Genomic DNA, 20,033 nt, shown 5'->3' with positions numbered 1-20,033 from the left:
AGGCCTATGTTGTTTTCAGTTTTGGAAGTGAATCAAACACATACCCAGAACCCAGAACCACTGCCATACCTGAGGAGAGAAGTGTCTTTTGAAAACATCTTCAATGCTTGCTGACCTATTTGATAAGCCAGGCATAGGTCTGGATGCTGAGTTACTTTCCACTCCCCCGACTGACGATCCAGTGGATCCTCACATGGGCAAGGACTGCAGATACATGCTGTGATGGCGTGCATGTGGTTGAACTCCCTGGAGGACTAGGGGCATCTGTTCCAGCCCTCTTAACAGAGCCTGCCGGTGGAGAGGATGTTCTGAGATGAGGTAAAAGATTTTACAGACCCTTGATTAGAATACTACATGGAACATTCTAGAAACCCCAGGAATTCAACGGCACCGAGCAGGACCAAAAATAGAAGTAGGAGGCAAAGGGACCCATTCCTCTGAAGGTGTGAGGAGGGGTCCATTTATAAAAAGGAGTGAGATGATCCAGTCTTTCTGACTACTGGGTAGAAACAACAGGAAGAGTCAAGAGACTGGGCATAGACAAGCTGGTTCAAAGATGGCGGCGGCAATCTAAAGAGAACTCTCATGGACAGACTTAAAAGGTATTAGATAAGCTCCATGGCTGGGTATTTGAGGGAAGGATGGGGATCAATAATTTGGCCTGGCAAACAGCAGGATTGCCCAAGAAATGTGGTGATGCCACTGAGCAAGGGCAGGCAGGAAGGCCAGAGTGTGCACAAGTCTGACAAGAGACCTTGGGAGGATAACAAACTCTTGCTTCATCTGCCAAACATAACTTGGGCTGGTCAAGAACGGTAGGAACCCTGCACATATCACATTTTCCTGACTCCAAAGGGGAACGCCGTTCTGTTATTAACGGGAGTGAATCTGCTAAAAGTTTTCTTCCTGATGGGAGAAGGAGAAGTCTTGGTGAAATGGATGGGGCACAGCCTGGGAGAGGCCTGGAACAGAAGGCGGCAGCGCTGAGCATACATTGATCATCTGGTTTCTTTCTCAATCGGAGAGCATGACTGGGTCCTCTGCTGAAGACACCCAGAACAGCACGAAATTAAATGCTTGCACATGCTCGGAAAGTGAGGGGCACTTGTGGTCCCCATCATCAGAGCATGCAGAAAAATGACCACTCCCCAGTATGTCCTACAGTCATACACACCAACAAGCTTGTAAGCAGCTCCCTTTATTTGAGTAAATAGCTTGTAAATAAATCATTGGTAAACATTACAAAATTAAATACATTTCCAAAAGCTCGCCAGTATACAGAAAATTCACAAACATAGTTCTTTTAAAAAATAAAATATGTTCAAAGCACCCTTGATATAAGTTGCCTGATCCCTGTCTTCAGACAGGGCCTCCTGGAGACTTCTTACGGTGGCAGGCAGGGTTTCCAGGGGGAGGCAGCAGGGGCTTCCTGGAAGGAAGGGTTTCTACTCACTTTTCACCCCGCCTACATCCCATATGCATTTTAATTCTTCTCCAAAGAGCTGGTAGTTGAGAGGTTAGGGTAGGTACTCAGACCTAGCTCCTAACATGGAAATCAAGGTCACAATTAGGACCATGAGCCACTGAGAGAAACCAGAGGTGAAGCCACACTTCTAAAGCAATGGATGTCTTGAGGGGCCTTCCCATCTCTCCATTTTTCTCAGTTCCCAGTTCACACCTCTGGACTGATGGTACCTAGGCACAGGAGGGACCAGACTCTACTTCTAAGAAGGAAGAGGCTCAATCTGCTGGTTTCCTCTTGACCCGCTTTCATGGACAGAGAATATACAGTATGGCAGTGGAACCAGAGGACCTATTGCTACCCATGGCTTCCTTTCTCCACTGCAAATCTCTGTTCAGGAGGTGTGGGCATTTCTTTAGAAATCAGGTTGGTTTTCAAAATTAAGAGTTCCTAAAACTTTTAAAAAGACCACAATGAGGCAATACGTACATGACCTGGCAAAGCATCTCAACCAGTGAAATAATAAAAGTCTGCAAAGTAAGCCCTTGACAACTCAGCACGTAGTATGTTGTATGGCTCCTTACAATAATGGCCACATGAAATTCTTTCACTTTGGTGCAGATGGTGGATGCTGAGGGAGGACCGCATTTGTCTGAAGAATGCTTGAGGGCATCTTGAAAACACACGTGCCGTGACTTCGTCTAACAGGACGAGCACAGGTTTATTCCATCATCATGAAATAAAGCTCGTGTCTCTATTTTAAACTTAGTGTTTGTAGATATATACACGCATGAGACATTTTTCACATCTAAGTCAAATGTACAACTTAAAAAAAAAAATCTTACCAAACTGACCATAAGAAAACTACCTTCCCTGTATTATCAGGTCCTAAATTACAGTCAAGTCCTTACAGAAAACACTGCCTGGCCTCACCTATCCTGTCAGATGCATCTGCTTTGATCGTCCTAGGTTGGGCTGTAGTCCAAGTTATAATAGCTTTGCCATTAAAATAGTACAGTAATGAAAACTCTTTAAAACAACAAAAGAAGGAACACTTTTGAATAAACGTCTAACCCACCCCCAACACATACACACCAAAAAGTGTTGTCTGTAAAAGACAGCTATGGTTATTTAATAAAAGTATCCATGAAGTCCAAATCCCAGGTCGCTTTCTTCATCTCCGAGAGAAGTCTAGCCTGTTGCAAAATCATACGCTCTTCTTCTGTGGAGGGCTCAGCTTCCTCATGCCTCTTATTCTGGACAGCAGCTCTCTGATAAATTCCTACAAAACATCAAGGAAGTTAATACAAGAAGCCGACGCTATTAAGACCGGTGCTTGAGAAGGTGCCTAGAGATGTCAGCTACAGCTAATGAATCTGGTTGTATGTGTTGCATTCCAATGATAAAATAACAAAGGAGGTTTTAGGAAGATCCAAAGTGCTTAAATTTCATGGCACATATGCCTTCTTCATGCCCTACTCTCTGTAGGGAACAATCCAGGTCACAGGTCACTGTCACTGACAGACATCCTCCACGTGGACTCTTACAGGCACACGTGACGACTGTGCTCAGCCTTACAACGTATATGCACAATACATGGACATCTTCTAGATGCCAGCTGTGTAGGGCCAGGCTAGGGTCAAAGAGGCTGTCATTTCCAACTAGATTGCAGATGTCCCTGGACTGCTCCTGGATCAGGGAAGCTAGTCCACTGGGTCTCAAAGCTGAGTATCAGACCCACCAACGGAATTTAGTCACAGGTGCTAGTCCCTCTCCAGTACAGGAATATGGAAAATGACAGGGTGCCCTTCTGACAAGCTCCAAAGTGAGGCCGATGCTTCTGAGAACCAGTGCTCTTCAGTTGCTAAAACTGTAGATGGTGACGCCACGTGAGTAAAGCCGTGCACCTGAAAGCGGCAGGCAGGAACCATTTATCAGCAGCACAAGGTCTCTGTGCACACAACGCCCAAGATTAATGCAAAGTCATTTGTAGAATCAATCCAAGGCATTGATTGGTGGCACTTGCCCATGGTGTGTCACATGACTTTGCTGCAGGATGATTTATAACATACAACATGTACACCTTGCGATGCACATGCTGGTTGGTCATGCTAGCAAGACTGGGAATGCCACCCAAAGCCCCTCAACTCAGACTTCTACAGTGTAGTGTTTTCACCACACATCCCAAGTTCTCTGACATCATAGAAACATATTTACTTACTTATAGAAAAAAAAGACTTTTAATAATTTCTACTGTCCATTATAGAAATATCAAACTAGTAATTACTGGTACTATTTGATGCTAGAAGCCTTGATTTTTAAAAAAATTTTGATTGAGTTGTTTGAGTTTTACACATACACACACACACACACAGTGAATTTTGGCTTGGGATTGGGGCAGAATTTCCAACAATTTTTGGAATGGCTCTAAATGTACTTCTGTTGTTTTATACTAAGTATTTCTGTGGAGTGTCTACGTCCACAGTATTGGCCAACTCAATGGTTCTCAACTTGTGGCTCAAGACTCCTTTGGGGGTTGAATGACCCTATCATAGGAGTTGCCCAAGACTACAGGAAAACACAGATATGTACATTATGATTCATAACAGTAGCAAAATTACACTTATGAAGCAGAAACAAAATTAATTTTATGATTGGGGATCACCACACCATGAGAAACTGTATTAAAGGGTCACAGCATTAGGAGATTGAGGACTACTGGGTCACATCAACCAATTCTGGAAAAAAAAAATCTGAAGTGTTCTCATCCTGATACAAATATTTACCTCTTTATGTTAAAACAAACAAGCACATTTTTAATATAAAATTGCTCTTACTGTAATAAATGATAAAACTATATGGGCAACAAAGACTTGCTTTAAAATTAAAAAAAAAATTACAAGTTATAAATGTCTTCATAATTTGTTGCCAGTGAGTGTTTTGTTTGCATTCCTGCTTTAAATACCTATTACTGGAGATGTATAAAATTTCCTAGGGCAAATACATTGTGTATGAAATTATCAAAGAATAAATATAATATTATACTGATTAAAGAGAAAGTCTTGTGTGAAAAGGTCCCGCAGTAGAGAAAGTTTTTGAAGCCCTTCTCTAGGACATACCTAGAATCTATGTCTTTTTTTTTCTATAAGTCCTACAAACAAAACAAAACAATAATTACATTTGATATTAGAATTCAGTACCTACACACACCTGCATTTAAACTCACAGAAAAAAATTCCTTCTATTGTCTATTTTAATCTAATTTATTTTTTAAAAAATGCTGGGGGAAACTCACTAAAGTGGCTTCTTGATTTTATTCATTACATGCATGGCTGATTTATGCAGCATTGGGATGAAGCCCAGGGCTTCCTGAATGGTAGACAATCATTCTAAAAGCTGAGCTCTCTCCCCAGTCCCAGCAGTTTCCTGATGGGTCAGGAATGAAGGCTGAGCACTGATCTACAAGTCCTATCTTGTACCATGAAGAAGCCGTCATTTTGTCTTGTAGCTTAAAGTGTTCAGCTGGCACCAGACTCACATTTATTAGGTGATAATTCCTTCCTTTTCCTATTATTTGTAAAGACAAAGCTGGCAGTCAGCTGAACTTCCTGGCCAGCAAGGAAAGAGAGAACTAGGTGTCATACCAGGGCCAACCAGAACAGACATGGATCAGCTGACCTTATGGAAGAATCATGGTTTAATTATGTGGACACCTTCCAAAAACTGGCTTTCTGGCCATCTCCTCCTGCCAACTTAAAGGCCCAGGCTCTGTGAGCTCTGCACTATTTTCTAGCCCTAAACCATAATAAGCTTTAACATATGATACTTTGCCCACCACCACCACCACCACCACAATTTGACCTTTAATAGTCTTTGCTAGCATAAAACCAATAGGTGCTTTTGCTTAACTATTTGGAAAACACAAACCAGCATTGGTATCTTCCTTAGAATTACCCACACTTAACAGATTTGCTTAGCTATTTAGATCACACTGTGTGATCGTTCTGGTCTACCTGACACTATGTCAAGCTTTCCCCTACTACGTGAAAACCTTCCTAAAAGCACATGGCTACACAGTCTTTTTTGCATAGGCTATACCACTACTAAATTCCCAGCCCTAGATTCTCAGAAGCTTCTTCTGGCTTTTCCAAGTTCTAAACAATGGTACAACTGAACTCTGTATGCCTTACTACTTGTCCCTACCCAGATAATTCCTTTTGGAGACTGGTCCCACAACCTGGTCAGAGAACTCTCCTCATCATCCCTGACAGTGGACAGCATGGGAGCAAAAGGGAAGTCCTACTGCAATTTTTGGTACACGTATCTAATTTAAAGTATGTTCATGGATAAAATAACATTGTTTTCCATTTATATTTAATTTCATTTTGAAAACCTAAGTTTTTCACTGTCCACTTGACTCTTTGGTTTAAGCAGCCTGTAGCATTTGGCACATTCAATTTTTGTTTCATTGTTTTGGAAACTATTATGTGAATAATTGTTATGTATATGAATGTTATGCAAATGAGTGGCAGGAGTCAAGTATTCCACTATAAATTTCCCATCTTGATAAAAATCCAAGGTTAGAATCGGAAACCCTGCCATTTATTTCATGAATAACTCTGGTAATTTTCTCCTGTGTTAATAAGATTTTCACAAAGATAAAAATCACATGAGGAACAGCATGCCCTAAATTGAAGGCCTCTTTCCTTGAGACAAGAGCGACTTGATAATTTAAATAGATGTCAAATTCTACAGAATTGATCATAATGTAGGTGAATTTCAGAGATTAAAATGTTTCCATGGTATAATTTGTGCTTAAAGTTGAGAGAGAGAGAGAGAGAGAGAGAGAGAGAGAGAGAGAGAGAGAGAGAGAGAGAGAGAGGTCATGGCAAACATATATAGGTTAGAGGATAACCTTGGGAGTTTGTTTCTTTCCTTCCACCAAATGGTCCCAGGGATCAAACTCAGTGAGGCTTGGCAGTGGGTCCCTTTATCCTCTGAGCCATCAGAGGATTTTAGTTTTATAGAAACATAACTTTATGTCTACACTTTAATACACTGTCTGTACGTGTGATGACCAAGTCAATTTAACTACATCTGGAGTCAACTAAAATCTAAATTGGTAGGCACACCTTCAAGGGATTGTTGTAACCAGAATATAGGAGGTGGGAAGACCCACCCTAAATCTGAGCTACAATTTCTAATGTAGACCATACAAAACCATGGAAGAAGAAAATCTTTGCCTTGTGCCTGCTTGCCTTCACTCTCTCTGGCAAGTTTGCCTCTCCTGTTGCTACAGCCATTATTAAATCCAACTTCTTCAGGATTCCAACATAGACTGATAACCATTAATGCTCCAGGAACTCTCTGGGACTCCATCACTAGGCTGGACTTCTGAGACATCCAGCCTTGTTGACCAAACACCTACTGAATTCTCTGGCCATCCCACTGTGACAGCCACTTTTGCACTGACTATTCTGTAGGTCAGTCTAATAATACCCCTTAATATGGGTCCTATCAGTTTTGTTTATTTAGAGAATCCTGACTAATAGAATATTCATAAATACCTGCTTAAATTATCCGTTAAATTTGCATATTCGGGTGCCTAGTTGAGTATGTGAAAAGCAGCAAGATCAATGTGTTTTCCCCATACAGAAACATGGCCATGGAACTTGCCCCAAAGGGTCTGTTTTATTTTCCAAATGATCCTCCTAGAAGACTCAGGATTTCTAGTCAAGGATACTTCAATGGCTCCAGGTCTGTTTCTCTAGGGTACTTTGGGCCAGTAAAAAGATAGCCCATTTGTTTCCAAAACTCAGCCTTGAGCAGAGGACACAGATTTAGTCAGAGGAGTGTTGTCTCATTGAGGAAGTGACCTCTGAACTGAGACTAGGATTAATAGGCCAGGTTAAAGGAGGCTTAGAGGGGCTTGCTGACAATACAAGCACAGAGACCTTCAGACCAGGAGACGGCTCTCCCTAGGACAAAATGCCAGAGTGAGGAGATCGGGAAATACTAGGGGATGTATAGTAAGCCTGACTGGGTCTAGTAGACCACAGAGCAGAGATTTATCTTTAACATGGAAAGCCACGGGAGGCCTTGAAGCATAGAACAGCATGGTTAGATTTAGATTTCTAAAATAGCCTTTTGGGAGCTATGTAATGAGTGGCCTTTGAAGGCATGAACGGAAGGAAGGCGTATCAGTTTGAATCTATGGCAGCGAGCCAGGCAATCACTGCCACCGTGAACACTGATGAAAACGAGTAGATATCTTGCATCCATTTCCGAGGCAGAGCCAACTGACCGTGCTGCTTGACTGAACCCGGGGGTAGGATGCAGAGGGGAGAAGAGACAGAAGAGAAAGTCACCATTCCTCAGCAACTAGCCAAAAAGGTAACGCTATTGACTGAGATGTGGACAAGTGGAGGCAAAGTAATAGGTTTGCAATGAGATGACAAGATAAGTGTGATATGGAACTTGACCTCATGCATGTAGATGTGACTGTGGCCCTCAGCAGCAGTCCCATCAGTGACCTTCAACTTCTATACAAAGCAAATGGCCATTGAGCCACAGAGACACAAGACTAAAACAAGGTTGCATAAAAGAAATAGAACCCTTGCTATCCCATTTTTTGAACAAAGACAGGTCAAAACTAGATAATAGGTTCAAATGTAGGGTTTGTGAACAAAATGGCTTAGACCCACACTATTCAGTACAGTAGCTTCTGAGTGCATGGGGCTATTGAAGTTGGTTAAAATGAGTAAAATGAAAAAATGCTTGTCGTTAGTCACAAAGGCCATGTTTTAAGCAACTGATACTCATATGGGCACCAGACAGCACATTGCAGTCACATGATATTTACCTTATACCAGAAAATTCTACGAGCCAGTATAGATGATGACGCACTAAGATGCAGGACTGGATGAAGAAACCTTGGAGGTGACTGAAAGCACAGGAAAGTAGACAGAAGAGCAGGGCTGAAGGCTGTGTGAGAAGTGAGGACTGGTTGAGGACATGGGGCCACAAGAGGTAAGAGGGGAAGGCAGTCAGAAAGCGGTGAAGGATCCCACAGAAGAACATTCTTCTAGAAGGAACAGATGCTTAATAAAGTCCTATGCCTTAAAAAAAAAAAGTTGGTTAAATGAAAGAGATAAATCCATTTATTTATCTATCTTTATAACAAAACCACATGTTCTTGCAAACACGGTCTGTAAGTCCTGGTGATATCAGGCAATACTATTCTTCCAATTTTGGTAACTTTTCTCCAAATGGTTTTGTCCTTTATAGGTCCCTTAAATTAACTTAAGATCTTTAGAATAAGCTCAGGAGTTTCTGTCCAAAAAGCTTGTTTGGATTTGTGATGGTGACTGCATTAAATCAGTAGATCAATTTGGGAAAACCTGATGCCTTAGCACTAGTGGGTCTTCTCACCTGTGAACTTGAGGTACCCCTGATTTCACTAAATCTTTACATATTCCAGTGTGTGGAGAGTGCACAACTTGGTCGTATCTGTATGTATTTAATACTGCCAGTGTTACTATGAGCAGTGTATTGTTATTTGCAATTGTTTGCTGATATTATGTAGCACTGTAATAGATTTTCTTTTTTTTTTTTTAATTTTCACGGTAATAATTTACTTGTATTTTGTGTTTGAGGAAGTAGCTCGGTTATTATTCAGTCATACATTTTCTTACAAAAGCCAAGGGAAAATAAGGACTCTGTACAAATCTTACTGTTAGCATTATAATCAACAACGAACCATCATCATACAGTCTTTTTTAAATCCCTAAATTTACATTTTAAATGTACAGACTGGGGTCGGGGTGCTGAACATGCCATGCGCTCAAGTGGAGGTTAGAGGACAACTTATGGGAGTTGACTCTCTCCTTTCAGCATGTGGGTCCTGGAGACTGTCAGGCTTGGTGGCACTTTTACCTGCAAAGCCCTCTTGCTGGCCTCCTCACAGATTCTTCTAACTGCCTTTCTTGAGGAAGACAGAACTCATTAAGAAGAGCTGAACCATTGGAACCAAGTGAAAAACAGAGCTGAGCAAAGAAGCCAAACCCTTTTACTTCAAACTTGGGACAATAATTTGGAATTTATAGGTACGCCTTCACGAGTGGTCCAGCGCATGGGGGAAAGAGGATCATTTCATCCCCACTCTGGAAGAATGTGGAGTGCGGTTTGAATGAGATGTCCACATCGGTTCATGTATTTGAATCCTCTGTCCAATGTCTTGGGAAGTGCTCGGAGGTTTGGCCTTGCTGGAGGATGTGTACCACTGGGGGTTGGCTTTAAGGTTTCAAAAGCCCACTCTAGGCCTAGTCCTACCTTCTCTCTGCCTCTAACTTTCAGGTCAGACAAAAGTTCTTGGCTACTTCCTCAGAACCGTGCCCACCTTCGACCACCCTCAGCCATGACAGGCACAAGCCCAGCTAAAGTCTTTCTCTTCTGAGTTGCTCTGGTTTTTCTGTCTCTTCACATGAATAGAGCAGTAACTAAGATAATCAGTGCAAGAAATGCTTTTCCTCGTCATAGATAGGAATGTGACCACGCTATTCGCCAACAAAGTAGGAACTGCCAAGCCTACTGAACTCAGATCCAGCTAGTCTGAATGGGTAAGTGCGCTGATGGTGTGGGGATATACTGTAGTGTCAGAGAGCCACTTGGTCTAGGCTCCAGGATTGTCTCTGTCATACCAGCTGATTCTAAAGGACAACTTGAGATTTCAGTAGGTGCTTTCATACGCACAGGCTAAAACTAGTGCCACTTGTACTTTGGGAATCAACACTAGTACATATAATTTCTCATTCCATGGTAGACACTTTCTGTTTTCAGTTCTTAACACAACTAAAAGAAGTTAGGCTCAGCACATACTGTAAACTTTAAAATGAGAATCTGAGTGCCACCTAGTACTTAGTCCTAAGGCCTTCACAAATATTTAGCTTTCACAAGTCCGTGGGCAAGCATCGCTACTGTACCAACCCAAAGAAGACACTTGATTCGAGAAGTTCACCAAAGGCTGAAGAGCTTCTGTTGAAATCAAGGTTCGTTTCGACATTCTGGTCCTCGACACTATGAAATACGGCCTCTCGAAGGAGTGTCACACCTGTCCCCAGCACTAAACAAGAGATATGTGATTCCTATATCCCATAGTCCATTCTCCCCTCTTCAAGGTAAACCTTACCCTAGGTTCTTCTATTGTGGTGTGTGTGTGTGTGTGTGTGTGTGTGTGTGTGTGTGTGTGTGTGTGTGTGTCTACATCTGTGTGTGTTTATAGGCCAAAAAGCAGCAGGTGTCCTCTGTCACATTCCACAGTATTTTTTGACACAAGGTCGGTCCCTCACTACTTCTGGACTTCACACACTCAGCTAGCCTGGCTGCTTGGCAAGCTCCATGCATCCTCCTGCCTCTGCCTTTCACCACAGGGGCAATAGGAACCGTTTCCCAGTTTTTTCAAGGGTGCTGAGGATCCATAACCCAGCCTTCCTGTTTCTTCAGCAAGCACTTCAGCCAGCGAGCAATCTCTCCACCCTCCGATGCTCCCTTTTAAAACACAGGAGTGCTCAGAATGACATCGACTCTGTTGTCTAGCCTTGTGTCCCTGGGCCTTGATATAGGCAGGTCGGTGTCTTCTGGCACAGACAGCTCCTGCTTGCCACAGCTCACACTATTCCAGAAAGTCCCTGTGGCCTCACTCCTCCTGACCTCTTTCTAAAAGTATTGCTACAGTCTGGGCCACACACTCACTCTTCATTTCCTGCAACCCCATGGCTCTCTTGTTGTCCCCCTCCCCCACCCCGTGGGGCTTAAAAGTCCCCCTCCCCTACTCAGTATAACCCTACATAGGAACTGAAGCCCCGTTCCCATGCCTCTGTTCACTTTTATAATTGCACATAGATTTCAAAACGCAGTTTTACGCAGGACCCCCGGGGCATCCTTGTTTGTCGTTCACAGCCAGGCGTGAAACATAGAGACTCTCCATTAACGTTCGTCACATTTAATTTAATTGCCAAAGAGATGCAGCACCATTTGCTGACAATTTGGAAGATTAATGGTGAGAGCCAGGGGGCACAGACAGCACAGCCCGCGATGATCAGTGACAGTGAGCGGAACGTGTGGGCTCACGCTTCTCTGAAGGAGGTGATGCTGGAATTTGAAGGGTGGTTGCTGTGTCCAAATATTTGCCCGTTTGGGGTGTCTGTGACCACAAGGGTGTGATTTCAGCTATCCTCTTCCTGTCAGGTACAGCACTGCTTAGCTTTTAACTCAGTGTGTCCTTCTACCTGGCATCCGGCTCACCTTCTCTACTAACCTGGTCAGTTCTTTCAAGGCTGCATCCATCCATCTGAGGACTAGATGAGATAAGCTCATAGAAAATTGCATTATCTATTAACTAACTAATTAGATTTTAAATTAATTAATTAATCTGATTCTTATGTAACCCAAAGTGGCATGAAGCTCACTGAGCATCTGAGAATGACCTTGAACTCCTGATCTTCCTGCCTGCCTCCACATCCCTAGTGCTGAGATGACAGACAAACACCACCACACCCAGATTATAGGGCATTTGGGATCGAACCCAGGGCTTTGTGCATGCTAGGCAAGCCCTCTACCAAGTGAGCCACAGCCTCAGACTGACTTAAGACACGTTCTAGCAAAGACATTTAGTGCAGTTTACTCCCCTCTAAGCACTGCTTGAACAGCAGTTTGGTTCTGTTCAAAATGCCTTCTCATTCCATTCTTTGGGGCGTGCGTTATTAGGAAACGTGTGACTTGGTTCACATATAGTGGAGAGCTTTCTAGGCAGCTTTCCACCACTGACTTCCGACTAACCCACTGTTGTCAAAGAGCATATTTGTATGACTTGAATCCCTGGCAATGTGCTATTTGCTTTATGGCTCAGAGAATTTCTATACTGGCAAGTGTTCTGTGTGCCTTTTATTTAAAAATACAGGCTGGGGGCTGGAGAGATGACTCAGCAGTTAAGAGCACTGGCTACTCTCCCAGAGGACCGGGGTTCAATTCTCAGCACCCCCATGGGAGCTCACAACTGTCGATAACTCCAGTTCCTGGTGACCTGACACCCTCACACAGACATAGTTGTAGGCAAAACACCAATGCACATGAAATAAAACATAAATTTAAAAAATTCTAAAAATCTACAGGCTGTTTCTGTTTCTAAGTCCAGCAATTCACTGCTGCTTTTGTGTGGCTTTCTCTCTACTAAGCCTCATGCACTCAGCATGCTGTGAGAAAAGATGGATACAGGCTGCTTCCACTGCAAGCTGCAGGATTCCCACAGGAAAGTGACAGGTCATTCAAGGCAACTCCCTAGCCACAGAGGATGTGACTTTTGTAATACTCAAAAGGGGTAATGCATTCTTTTGGGGGGCATTTCTTTTGGGGACTTCCATTCCCTGGTGATATGGATGAGTGGTGGTAGATAGGGTACTCCCTGGTGGGTACACATTCTGTACTGGGATCTGGTCTTGGGTGGGCTGGACGCACCTACTGTTAGAAAACAGTGATTAATGTTCTACTTCATTACAGGTTGCCTGTCTGAAGTCATAAGGCAAATATTTGAATGTGGGATTTTCAGTGGCCATCTGATCGGTTAAATATAGGCTGAGCCTGCACTTGACAGTAAGTGGACTCCATTGAAGATTCTTCCCTATGGACTAAGATATGGGGTACAGGTGGCTGGAAACCCTGTTTTCCAGGGGCTCCTAGGCTAGGTGGGGAGGAAGCTACAGAAACAGGTCCATCAAAGGAGGCATGAGGTGTAGTGCTAAGTGTGTCACAGGTCCACTGGGCAGAGAGACAGCTCACGTCAGCCAGCACCTGGATCATCTACTAGACTGACTCTCTCTCTCTCTCTCTCTCTCTCTCTCTCTCTCTCTCTCTCTCTCTCTCTCTCTCCAGGGCAAACAAGTGTCATGGTTCTAAGAGTTTATTAAAGATGAAACCCTTGGTGAATTAGGGGGGTTGCAGAATAAAAAATGGCTACTCTGGGACATGGTGTTCACGCCTTTGACCTCAGCACTCGGGAGACAGAGGGAGGCAGATCTGTATGAGTTCGAACACTAACCTGATCTACATAATGAGTTCCAAGCCAGAGCTATACCGTGAGACCTTGTCTCAAAATATTTTTTAAAAAAGAAAGAAAAGAAGAGGCAGAAAGAGGGAAAGAGGGAGGAAGGGAAGGAAGAGAGAGAGAAAGAGGGAGGGAGGGAGGGAGAGAGGGAGAGAGAGAGAGAGAGAGAGAGAGAGAGAGAGAGAGAGAGAATACACTTTGGAGTAAGGATTTGTTTTCTACCCACTTCCCCCTTCTTTCTCTCTTTAAGAAACTAGCATTAGCTGGCCATCACCCAGTGTTTTGTTTTGTTTTGTTTTTTCTTTTTTAAAGATCTGACCATTCTAGTTTTTTAACCATTGAAAGACTATTTTGGTTAACTGACACAATTTTTACAAGGCAAACCAACATTTGCTCTGAGCCATATTTCAAGATAAACTGTCTATTTTATTTCTGACTGCTTCAGCAGGTTTTGGCCAAATGTCCCCAAAATACCACCTAAGACGCGCATGATATCACCTTAGAATCCTCCAGCTGTTCAGTGTGGCGATAGAACAGCTGGAGAGGACAGGGCAAACTACAGTCGCAGGAGACACCTTCTTATGGCATTTAATGAGGTGGAAGCCGGGGGTCCTGAAGACTGAAAAGTGAATAGAAGATAAAGACCTTAGGCTGCAAACACAGGACTCATTGAAACAAATGCCTAGAAAAGCCACAGTAGTTTATTTTAGAAGAAAGGAGTCGCTCTATAAACACTGAGCAAGAAACAATTCTATGGCCAGGGTAGGTGACTCTGGTCCAGGAATGGCTGGGTTCAAATGTTGTGCACCCTTATGTACTGAGTCCTCCAGCTGGAAACATCCGCTCTTGAACATAGGATCTTATGTAAAGAGCCACATTTCAGAAGAAGTTACCAGGCTCACAAGATCCTGTCACGGTATTATGTTGGGGATTTCAATGACACAGCTTCCTTTGAGTTTTACAAGCAACCCTGATAGGGTCACAGGTTCCCTGTGCTGGGTGTAGGGGATTCTTTTCTTTGCTGTTTTTAGTGTCTTGTCTGAGGTAAATAGACCTTTGCTTGTCTACCCAGGAAAAAGACATACAACAACCACTTACTGGGTGTTCCTCCTGTAAGCAGGAGGGTATGCTAATGAAACTGCCCTCGAGTTTTCTGGAAGGACAAAGCAAGTTCACATGTGAAATATGCTCAGGAAGAGCCAGGTCATAGTCAGTGCTGTGCAAACACTCACTCTTGTTACCACTGTCATCACTGTCACTGGTCGGCGATAAAGTGTTCCCTCAAAGGCTCTTATATCAAAAGCATGGTCCCAGATAGTGGGACTATTTTGAGAAGTGCTAGAGACTTTTGGAAGTGGAACCAAGCTGGAAGAATGGGATATCTGTTAGCATACTGCCCCAGTCTGCCTAGCAACCTATGACATCATTACCTCCTTGCTACTAGATGTGCCTCTGCCCAGAAGTATATGAAAGGACAAACCCATCTTGCCTCTCTCTTCCTGTCTCTCTTTCTCTCTTCTTCCTCTCTGTCTCTGTCGCTCTCTTTCTCTCTGGGGTGCCCTCCACTTCCCTGCTCTCCCTCTCAAATAATAAACTTCTCCAGAGCATATCTGTTATGTGGCGTATATTTCGTATTTAAAAATATCTTGTTCTTGATCCTTTCTTCCCTGATAGCCAGGACATAAAGATGTTTCTCTGCAGTACACTCCCACTGCCAGGGTGGCTTATCAAGGACATAAGGATCAGTGCTTCAGGCTGGAGGCAGCTAACAATGGGAGTCAAATAAATCACTCCATCCTGCAACAAAAAAGGTTGCACCAAAAAGTCCATGTAATACCACCATCATGATCAATACCTCTATACCAAAGTTTAAGAATATGTTTAGTCTGTTATGGTTTGATTGTGTCCAACAAACTCATCTTGAATTTTAGTTCCTGTTATGGCAGTGTGAAGAGATATAACCCAGAAGAGGTGAGCAGGGCTGTGAGGTTCTTAGGATGGATTAATGCCATGATCCCAAAAGTGGATTACTTATCTCAGCCATTGATTAGTTATCCTGAAAATGGATTAGTTATCCTGAGTTACCCTGAGAAAGGGCTGTCACAGAGAGATTGGCCCTCCCTTGCGTCTGTCCCTCTCCTGTGCGCTCTGGCTCTTCTGAGCTATGTCAACACTTCAAAAGGGCCCCTACCAGAGGCCAGCACCATGCTCCTGGATATCCCACCCTTAAGACATTAGGATTATACTTATTTTCTTGAATATTCTGACAAAACAGCATAGACTAGACCAGGACGTGAGCTATACAAATTCCCATAGAGAGTGCAGTACACTAAGAAAATGCAGCTCATCTCCCCACACCCTGTCTGGAAGGTTTGCAATGGAGCCAGGTAAAAATAAGACAGCATCCATGCAAAACACCTGTTCAAGTGTTTTCCTAGCCAGCCACCAGTGACCACGGCTGAGTAAATGTTCCTCCCAGTGGACATAGAGGCTGACCCACACTAGCTTCTCCCAGCACATCTGAATGGAGGGCCACAGTTCCTGAGAGCCCTGCCTTTTTCTCTCCTTCCACAATCTGAAGGACGAATCAGCTGCTCCAAGGCACTTTGGGACAAGTAGCTTTCCTTCTCAAGGGGTTACAAGTGAGTGTGCTTGCTTCTTTTCATGAAGAGCTTGAAGGGAATGTGGAAATATCCATTCAGCAGTATTTCTCAACAGCCACCATGCCACACACACAGGCACGAGGCACACACCAGCATGCATGCGTGCACAGAGCCGTGCAGCGAGCACCTTCCCCACCATGGCCTCCCACTTCCAGCTCTTTCTGTTGAATCTGAGCTCCAGCGACGCCACACTAGCCAGACTAAATGTGAAGTTTCACCCTTTTCTCTATCTTTCAAACTAGTTTCTGTTTAAAAACAACCCAAATCTTTTCTTTATCTTTCAGTCAGCACTTTTGCTAAATGACCTTGGGTCCTCCCTCCACCCCCACCACCACCTTTGTCTCTAAAAAATGCCTCACATTTATATTTTAGTTCACCCTAAGCCTTTTCCTGTAGAGAACAGGCATCATAAGTCAAAATAAACTCTAGTCTGGATTGTTATCCTGAATATACATGTGTATAGAGAATTCTTTAAAAATCAATATTGAAAATACCAACACTCCAAAAAAAACAAAAAAACAAAAAAACATGGAGAACAACTTTGAAATGGAAATTCCTAAAGAAACACACAAAAAACCACACACCACACACTGCTAATTAAACACACACACACACACACACACACACACACACACACACACACACCACACACTGCTAGTTAAGCACACGTACCCCACCCCACCCTGCAAAAGAGTCCAGTCTTCCTAGCCAACAGCCATGAAAGATCTATTGAAACATTGAGATCTCATTAGGTTAGCAAAATCTTAAAAGTTTAATAATTTTAGGCATTGTAATAATGAGGGTAAAGGAAATCCACACACTTATTGGTAAGCATGAAGCCAGCCCAAACCATGAAGAACACCATCTCCTGCTATATTCCTTAAAGACATGCATGTACATGAGACAATAATAATGATGATAATAATAATCATAACAGCAATAATAATTTCATTAACTAAAAGCTGAGCACAATCCAAGCAATTACCAGTAGAAGAATGGATAATTATAATAGTGATAGGAGGAGCAAACTGACCTTTGAAAGCTTTCCTCTGACCTCTACATATGTATATGCATCGTGGCATATGCATAAAAACACACAATAAATAAAGGAGGGGGGGAAAGAATGCTACATGTGGCTGGCCAGATAAAAACAATTGCTGAGCAAGCCTGTGACCTGAGTTTGAGCCCCAGAATCTCTATGGCTAAAAAACCTGGATGCCGTGGTGTTAATCTACAGTCCTAGCACTCTTACAGTGAAATGAGAGGCAGAGACAGTAGAAACAGCCAAGACACTCATAGGCTAGCCAGGCTGAAACATGCAGCACAGTCTCTCATGGCAGCATAAAAGACCTCGCCTCAACAAGGTGGACGGGGAGAACCAGCTCCCGAACACTGTCCTTTGCCTGCCATACGAGTGCCACATACTAACAATAAAAAAAAAATTTTTTTTAAAGATAATGTTATATAATAAAAGAACTTGATGAAGAATGAACAACCCATTGCATTAATACTAATGTTAGGTAAAATAAGCAAGGTGAAAAAAAAAAGAAAATTTGCAAAATATTATTATAAATTGAAAAAGACCACAGGATATAATCTCTATGTACACTTGTCACTCCTGTGTAGTCACAATAACCTTATTCATTTTTGCTGTTTGGTCAAGACATTAGGAAAAGCCCTGCAAAAACCTGCAAAGAATAACCTGAGTGAATGAGTGAATGGGTACAATTGTGGCATGGCCGTAAAGAAAAGGGTATGGGGAGTCAGAGACGGTGGCTCTGCAGCTAAGAGTGCTTGTTGCTCTTGCAGAGGACCCAGGCTTGGTTCCTAGCACCCACATGTCAGCTCCCAACTGCCCATAACTCCACTTTTAGGGGACCCAGTGGCCTCTTCTGTCATCCATGGACACTAGGCATGCTTGTGGTGCACAGACATACAAGCAAGCAAAACACTCGCACACATAAAATAAAAAACATAGATTTTTTTTTTTTAAAGGGAGAATGAGGACAAAGACACTAGTGTCTTTGATGTCCACTAGGGAGAAAATTGTAGAAATTATCCAGTGACCTCAGGAAACCTGAAGGCTCTCAGGGTGGTATTTTAGACCTGGATAAGGAATGAGTCTGGGAGAGTAAGGGAAGGGTGGAGTCTAGGCTATTTTGTTATAATGAGAGGGAAAAGGGAGGGAAGAGTAGAGGAGGAGAGAAGACAGGACAGTAGGGGAGATGAAGGGATGGTAGGGAAGGGAAGAGGAGGGCAGGGCAGGGAAGGAGTGGGGAAGGGAATCAGCAGCCACAGAATGGCTAGCTTTCCCAGGGAGCTTGGAAAGTTAACTTCTGGCCCAAGGAAACATGGCAGCAGCCCGGAGAACAGAAGGCCTTTTCTAGCTCCAGAGTTTATACCACTTTCTACTCTGAGACCTTATTCTCCAGATCCCGTCTGGGCCCTTTGGTTTTCAGCATCCACCCATGATCACATACGCGCCTGCTCCAGCCTGTGCCAGAGGCAGCAGATGGACGTATGCTTTGTAATTATCACCATAGCCGGGTGTCTGGGGGCCTTTTCTGGTCACTCAAAGTAATTAATCTGTTATGCTCATTGGTGACAATATGATGCTCTGAAGATAGGTCCCTGGAAAATAGCAAAGTAACAAAACTCTGTTCTATTCATAAACTACACCTAGGTCAGCCTTTCCAGTATCCTGAGTCACTTAGAAAGAAATAAGCCGGCCAGATCCCAAATAGTAAGTCTTTAATTAGAAGTATTTCCCAATACACAGACTCTAAAATGGCACTCCCTGGAGAATGGTGTCACCAGCCGCAGTAAGTGTGCCAGTGAGGTAAGCTCTAACAAAGTGTGCCTAGAAGAACTATGGGTTTACAGCCTGTTTTTCTAGAACACACTACCTGCCCCTGTGGCAGTGTGTAGAGGCTGAGAGGAGAGAGGAGGAGCAGATGAAAATTCTTAAGTGTGAGATACAGAGGGGCCGCAAACCCAGCCAATGCACACATGGCTGCATGTACTCCCCTCTTTACTCCAAGAATAATCATGACCCTAAAACTGGCATGTTGACTGTTGCTACTTGCCCCTGACCCAACTCACTGTCAACTTTACTAAAAGTCTAAAGGTTTCTTTAGGGTTTGGGTTTGTTTTTAGTCATTGTTGCTTGCTTTTGTTTTGCTTGTTTTGTGAGCCAGAGTCCAGGCTAAACTTAGATTCATCCATCTCCTGCCTTAGCCTTTCAAGTACTGGGATTCCAGCTGCTTACCACAGGTGGCTTCAATCGCAAGTCTGTGCTAGCTAGAATCTTGTTAACTTGATGAAAACTAGAGTTGTCTGGACAGAGAGACACTCAGTCGAGAAATACTTCTATCAGATTGGTAAGGTTGTGGGTCATTTTCTTGATAAATGGTTAGTGTGGAAGGGACCATTGTGAATGGTGCTACCCCTGGGCAAGTGGCCATGGGTTGTATAAGAAAGCAGGGTGAGCAAAGCATGAGGACCAAGCCTGCAAGCAGCACTCCACCATGGCCTGTACATCAGTTCCTGCTTCCAGTTCCTGCCCTGACTTCCTCTCATGTTGGTCTATAACCTACAAGGTAAAATAAACCATTTCCTCTTCAAGACACTTTTTGTTATGATGTTTATCACAGCAACAGAAAATTAACTGAAACAGTAGCCAAGGTAAGAATCCACCAATGTAGGAGCAGAGTGAAGGGCAGAAGAACTTCCCAACCTGCCAAAGTTGAGGTAAGTGAGAAAAATGGAAGGCTAGGGCTCACTTCTTTAGACAGGTGATGGTCACACTTGA

The 20,033-nt window shown here is 43.3% G+C and overlaps 1 protein-coding gene across 1 annotated transcript in view; it reads right to left on the bottom strand.

The window, feature by feature from the left end:
• Nucleotides 1-1,876: 1,876 nt before the first annotated feature.
• The window catches only part of Ppp1r14c (protein phosphatase 1 regulatory inhibitor subunit 14C), an 83,700-nt gene continuing 65,543 nt past the window's right edge, over nt 1,877-20,033 (bottom strand). The window contains exon 4 of the mRNA XM_051164648.1: nt 1,877-2,744. Within this exon, the coding sequence (XP_051020605.1) occupies nt 2,670-2,744 (75 nt within the window). The 3' untranslated portion in view covers nt 1,877-2,669. The remainder of the gene's footprint in view (nt 2,745-20,033) is intronic.

This window comes from Acomys russatus, chromosome 21 (genome assembly GCF_903995435.1).
Source record: "Acomys russatus chromosome 21, mAcoRus1.1, whole genome shotgun sequence".
Classification (NCBI taxonomy): domain Eukaryota; kingdom Metazoa; phylum Chordata; class Mammalia; order Rodentia; family Muridae; genus Acomys; species Acomys russatus.
This window is presented reverse-complemented; position numbering and strand designations above follow the sequence as displayed.